The 6519-nt window shown below is 46.9% G+C and overlaps 1 protein-coding gene across 1 annotated transcript; it reads right to left on the bottom strand.

Moving 5' to 3' along the window:
* Positions 1-1575: 1575 nt before the first annotated feature.
* On the bottom strand, positions 1576-5659 carry ARMCX2 (armadillo repeat containing X-linked 2). The gene is made up of 4 exons (XM_054572253.1): positions 5574-5659; positions 4285-4378; positions 3895-3971; positions 1576-3539 (listed from the first exon to the last, which is right to left on the bottom strand). Exon 4 carries the CDS (start codon positions 3409-3411, stop codon positions 1648-1650), a length of 1764 nt encoding a protein of 587 aa, XP_054428228.1. The 5' UTR covers positions 3412-3539; positions 3895-3971; positions 4285-4378; positions 5574-5659; the 3' UTR covers positions 1576-1647.
* Between the last annotated feature and the right edge of the window lie 860 nt (positions 5660-6519).

Below are 6519 nucleotides of genomic sequence, written 5' to 3'. Positions count from 1 at the left end.
AGTCATTCTATCTGTCACACTACTTTTTCTCATCATTAGTAATGATAACTCACTTTGGCATTACTTGGTCACCAGAATTGCCCAAGAAAGAGAGTTTTCTCTCTCAGGACCAGCACCAGATTATACAGTCCTCCATCTCTGTTGACCTACAGCCAAATCCAACAGCAAATCTTGGTACAATTTTGGTAAGTCTCTTATTACCATCATTCCCTAACAGTTACTGTAGTCACCACCCTATTTCACTCTTCATTGCCTCATGCTTGTTTCATCATAAGGTCCTAATAAATGTTCTTATTTCCAGTCTCCACATCTAACCCCATCCCAGCTACAATCTGTCTTGCACATTGCCACCAGATTATGTTTCTTTTTGTCAAAAATGTCCAGTAAACAGCCCAAGTGCCCAACAGTAGATGAGTTAATAAAAAAGCTGTGGTACATTTACACAATGGAATACTACATGGCTGTAAAAATGAAGGAACTCTTACCCTCTGCAACAGTATGGATGGCCCTGGAGAATATTATGTCAAGTGAAATAAGCCAGTTAGAGAAATACAAATACCATGTGATTTCACTTATATGAAAAATCTAATGAACAAAATAATACTAGAAGCATGAATACATGGAACAGACTGACAGATCTCGGAGGGGGGGAGGGAGAGACTGGAAGAGACTAGTCAAAGAACATATATGCATATATGCATAGCCCACGAACACAGACAACAATGTGGTGAAGGCTGGGGGCAGCAGGAGCTGTGTGGAGGAGGGAAAATCGGGGACATCTATAATGGTGTCAACAATAAAAAAAATCCAGTAACTTCCAGAATATGACAGAGTAATATTTCAATATCTCAACTTGGGGTCAGGATCTTCCTCAAACTTTTCTCACCCCACATTTCTACCTTTCTCTCTCATTCCTCTTCCTACATCTTCCATTCCAGTCCAATTGGTTATCTTCCTATCACAGGAACAGAAGAGCAGTCCTAGACCTCTGTGCCTTTCCCCACCGCTGTGCCTTTCTTCAAGCCATTTTCCCCTTCCCAAATGCCCTTGTTTTCTCATGCTATCCTCCAGGGTTCAGCTTACGTGTTCCCTTCCTGAAAGCCTTCTATTAACTTCTGCTTCATTTAGCCAGACATATATGTAACAATGGACATATATATGACTATATACTGTTACCAATTCCTCTGTATTTATGCACCTTCTCTCTCCAGTTAAATTTTAAATTCAACCATGAGAACAATCTTTTTATCAGTCAAAACATACAACTTTATTAATGATACACAAATGAAGTCTTTGGTGGATAGATTCAAGTCAAAACAAATGATAGAAGTGTAGGCTATTAATAATGGACAAGTTCACTGTCAATTCACATAGAAGAACTAGTAAAAATATTTCCATTCAGGCAGCACAATTAAAGTCACAAATGTGTTTTCAATACAAGAGGACTATTTGGTATTCATAAAATGGTTTAGATTAAAGCTGGAGACTGTCACAGATAACATCACTCTGGATGATACGTTATTCAAACCTGCCAGCTGAATCACTTTACAATATGAACAAGTGGAGAAGCAGGAACTTTCCATTTTCATTGCTTCCAGACTGCAAAACCAAGGAATTTCCTCAAGTCTTTTGAAGACACATAACCAATCAGAATTTGTCAACTAGTTTTATAACTTTCACTTTCACCAAAAGGTCATGATGATCTGCTAAGGCTCGAATTTTCTTAACACACACTCCAGATGTAGTGCATAAATAAAAAAGAGAACCTTTATTGAATTCTCTGTAGTTGAATACTTCTGCTCTGAGATTGTCATAGATGATCTCAAATAGAGTAAGAGCATTAATAAGAATTTCTGATTCCACATAAGAATTATAGAGGGAACTAAATGATGATGGCACTTGGGTACTGAGCAGTTTTTTTAACATATCTGGATTTTCAGCAAAATTTGAAAGTATTTTCAAAATCTCAACCTTGATTTTTCCTCCTCCCTGAGATAACAAACGAAAAAAGTTTGCAATAGAATTAACAAGCAGGTGCTGGTAGTCATTAGTAATAGTCATATTTGTTAAAAATTTTAGTCCAACTACCTGTACTGCTGAGTTCAGATTTGAGGCCATGATATCATCCATCACTTTATTCATGTATACCTGAAGCCTGTCCTGATTTTCATAATTCTCACTCAGGTTATTCATGGCCATTAAGGCTTTTTCCTTAATGTGGGGATCAGTTTTGTTGATCATGTTTGCAATAATTGGGAGGCCTCCCAATTTACGAATTGTGTCTTGGTTGCATGAATAATTGGCATTGTTGCTCAGAGTGAGCAAAGCTACCTGTTGGATGAAAGGATCATCTGATTTCTGAAGCAAAGCAAGTACTTTCCTGAGATCACGGACACCCAGAATCTCATCAATATCATAAGGAAAGGGGCGCTTCTGCATGGGAAAGGGTCTCCTCCCTCTCCCTCTCTGCTGATTTTCAGGCTCAGAGTCTGACTCCGACTCTGTGTCAGTCCACCCAGACTCCCCATCCTCAGAATCAGGGACCTCTACCAGGAAAGCCTGTCCCCCATTAGCAGAGGCTGCAGCAGCTGCTGCAGCCCCATCCCCAGGGCGGAATCCCAGCCCCAATTGGTCTACTTCAACCTTGCTGTTTTTCTTGCCTTTGCCCTTGCCTCCAGTCCGGGACCTGGTTCCACCCTTGGCCCCACCTTTGGGTACAGCTCCAGTTGCTGACCCGGCCTTAGGTATAGCCCCAGTATGAGCCCCAGGAGTCACTTTCTTGGCAGCTGCTGCTGTTTTAGGGGACTCCAGGGTCCCGGGAGCCTCTGCAGCCTCAGAAAGCCCTGATAGTACAGGAGCCTCTGCTGCTTCAGTAGGTGCTGGTGTCCTGGGAGGCACCACTGGTGCCCTAGGAGCTTCTGCTGTGCCAAGGGCATTTGCCAGTTTGGGAGCCCCTGCCATTGTGGAGGCCTCTGCCTCCCTGGGAGGTGGTGCCATTGTTGAAGCCACTTCTGCTCCTACTACTGATTTTGCCTGAGGCCCAACCCAGGCCCCTTCTGCTTCCAGGGCCTGACTCCCAGGCCCACTCTGAGCCTCAGCACTGGATGCAGCTGGGACTGCTACCTCAAGTGCAGCTGCGTCCAGGGCTGAGGCTTCATCCTGGGCCCTGTCCTCTGTACCAGTGTGGACTGGGGCTGGGGAATGAAATCCTGGCCCAAAGTCTATTGTGAATCCAGCCCTTAGTCTGGTTCTAGCCCTGGCTCCAGTCCCAGCCAGAGCCCTTGTCTTGGGCTTGGCCAGTCTCTTCTTCGTCTGGTTTCTTCTCCTGGTGTATTTGTAAACACAGTACCAGGCACTTGCCCCAATTACTATCCCAGCGGCAACACAGCCAGCATCCCGAACTCGGCTCATGGTGTAGCTGGAATGATTCTCTGATCTGGGCGTGGAGCTGGCTTGCCCAAGCACGATGTGTGCACGTCAGGGCAAGGCACTTCAGCTCAGGCTCATAAGTTCTGCAGACGCTGCAAGTCAAGCAGGACCTGGGGTAAAGGATAAAAACGAGGTTTAAAGCACTGGCTCACTTTGTGCTTATTGAAGCGTAGAGAAGCGTTTGGGACATAATGCTTGGTGGGTTGGCTAGTACCCAGATACAGGTGTCTAGGCATGTGTTTGCTGATTCAGGACCCCGGTTGTCCAGCATTTTCTACATCTTCATCCTTAGCCTACCCTGCCCAATGTAAAAATAATTTCCCAGCACCTAAATGGGGGATGAGAGGCAGTACTGCTGTCAGGAAAGCTGATGGAGAGCAGGAAACTTAGTAGAGATCCCAGATTCTGCTCTGATTCTCCACCCCCACGACCCTGAGGGTCTCCAGATGGTGCTCATTCACATACCAATCTTCTGTAAGCAGGACTAGTTTGCCTTTTTCCAACAGGCCTGTAGTTGTGCAAGGCCCAAAATGCAGAAAGACCTGTGGAGAGATCCCAGAAAGGGTGTTTTGGGGCCTTTGATAGATGGATTCTGCTTCCTTTCCAGATTTGAATCCCTGTGGGTAATTCTCTCTCACAAGCCTCTTCTTTCCATCCCAATTACTTCCTTCTCTAATCTTTAATTAAAAAGGTGGATGGATGCCACACTCTTTACCTGCACCAAAAAGGACAGGCCCAAGGCAAGAGTGTCTTGTAAAGAAGATGGAGGAAGAGGAACCTCTGGTCCCAGATCTACTCTGGTTTCTGCCACACCCACACCAGGGGTTCCCAGATAGTTCTCACCCCAACACTAACCTCAGAGGATTCAGAGCTGTTTCTCCCTCCTTATGTTGTCAGAACTTCATCTTAAGGACAGACTGAAGGGCAGAAATACAGCCGGCATTGGAACCTGGTGGATGGAACAAACCCAGGACAAGTCCCGATAATTGCCTTTTAGCAGTCACGTACCAGAATGACAAATAGTTCTACCCACTCAATCTCCTCAATTTTTTTTCAGCTCTCCCCTTCCACCCCAACCCCTCACTCCAGCGCAGATTCCCCAAGCCCTCAACCGTTAGCCCCTCCTTCCTCTTCCCCCGCCCCCGTCCGCCATTACTCAGGGACAGACAGCCACACCCCTTCTCCTACACAGAAGCCGGAGGGGGCGGGGTAAGGGTGCAGTGAAAGCTGGATGGGACGCCGGACCGAGGATTACTGGCAAGCAATCTAGTGCCTCCTCGTGTGACCACTCGTCCTTCAGTCCCCAACTCCCCAGGCCTAGTATTAACTTGCAGAACAGGAGCCCCAATGTCTGCCCGTTTGATTTGAGGGTCGTGATTTTCTACTGTTTCTCTGCTCTGGGCTCCGCCTCCCACCCTCCACCCAAATATTCCGTTAACCGCCATTTCTCCCACCAGGGTACCCGAACTCTTTTTCCAGGACTGCCAAAAACGGAGGTGAAGGACTGTGGACCCTGGAAAGCAGCCTGGGAGTTAGCACGGCAGTTTAATATCAGATTCTTTCAGGGTTCCCCCCTCCTTTGAAGCCCACACAGTGCCAAACCCTCCATTCCTCCTGCAGAGGCTGGCACACCCATTTCCCAGCACCCCCAAGGACAGAGAGCCGGCTGGTGGGGAAGGAAAGGTGCAGTGACGGTGGTGGGGTGGGGGCGGGTAGCTGCAAAGTGAGAGTGGGAGTGAGCCTGCCGGACTGTTTGCAAATTGCGTGCCCCTGCAGTTACCCTTTCCTAATTTTCCCACTGGCCTTATTGCGCTGCCACGTTTACTTCTCTTCCCTCCTCCTCTCAAAACAAGACAGGACGTGGGGTGCAGGGCCTGAGTGTCAAAAACAAAACTGCAAAACACTGGCTTGGAGAAGTAAGCGGATTCTCCCCAAGTATAGAGTCGGTCCCCCCTCCCCCTCTTCCCTTCTCCCCCTCTCCCCCTCTCCCCGCGGCCCACCAAAATGAGGAGCTGCGACTGAGCACGGGGGATCTGGAAAGCCAGCCAGAAGCGGGCGAGGCGGAGGCACCAGCGGCCTCAGACTCCCGCATCTCGGGACTACCGCTTTCGTTGGTGCCAGGCCATGCCCACCCTCACACCCACCTGCCCGGATCTGGGGGGAATTTTCTCCTCCTCCTCCTCGCCTGGGTCAAACGCACGGCAGTGCGCAGCGAAATAGTTGGTACCCAGAGGAGGACGGAGGACGGCGGTCAGGGCTTTAAGTACCTTTGCCCACGTCAGCTCCTGGTCACGTGAGGGCCACATCGCCAGTAAGCGTGGGTCCCCAGTTTCCACTCCCACCAAAAGCGCGAGTCTCCTCCTTTACCCCCACTCCCATCTCACCCTGCCACATCAGGTCCTGTCACTCATTTTTTTGTCTTTGTACTCCCAGAAGCCAAAAGTAGCCCCCTTTCCGTGTGTTAGATTTTGCCTTTTTCTGGTTACTGAGGAGGGGGATGCATTTTGTTGGGCTATTGACAATTTCCACTCTTTTTTTTTTTTTTGGTTGGGGAATTGTTTCATCCTCTTCTGGGCAACTGGACACTCTCCCCTTGCTCCACTTCCAATCCCTGAACACCTAGTACCTATCATTTGCTTTGCAGTTGGGTCCCTGCTCCAGTATAGGTAAAGAGCAGAGTGTCAGAAAGGAGAAAAGAGGTGGGAATGGGGGCTGTAATTCTCTAACACTCAGTTTTGTTTTTAAAGCCATCACCACCCTTTATTATTATAGTAAGAAAATACAACAGGGTGGGAAGCCGCAACCAAAAACGAGTGGGCATGTTTTATAAAAAAGGTTTCACACTAATACTGGAAGGCATCATTGATTTTCGTTAATTTTTACCACATAGAAAATGAATTCTATTGGTTGCACAAAAAATAGTTTTCAAAATACGCTAAGGTATTTAAACAGGTAAAAATTGAATTTTTCTTAACAAGATAAGCATGTTTCCATATGATCTGTAAATTGGTCCATGCAGAGATATTCACTTATCTGATATTATTTATTTTGGGCAAATAATATCCTACTTTTTCTCTTTCTGGGATAACT

This window comes from Pteronotus mesoamericanus, unplaced genomic scaffold (genome assembly GCF_021234165.1).
Source record: "Pteronotus mesoamericanus isolate MK-2021 breed Mesoamerican mustached bat unplaced genomic scaffold, CSHL_Meso_final contig_227, whole genome shotgun sequence".
Lineage (NCBI taxonomy): Eukaryota > Metazoa > Chordata > Mammalia > Chiroptera > Mormoopidae > Pteronotus > Pteronotus mesoamericanus.
The sequence above is the reverse complement of the archived record's forward strand: the minus strand, read 5'-3'. Positions and strand labels throughout refer to the sequence as shown.

Excerpts from the sequence above, each read along its gene's own strand:
- ARMCX2 (XM_054572253.1), bottom strand. The coding sequence starts at position 3,411 with ATGAGCCGAGTTCGGGATGCTGGCTGTGTTGCCGCTGGGATAGTAATT.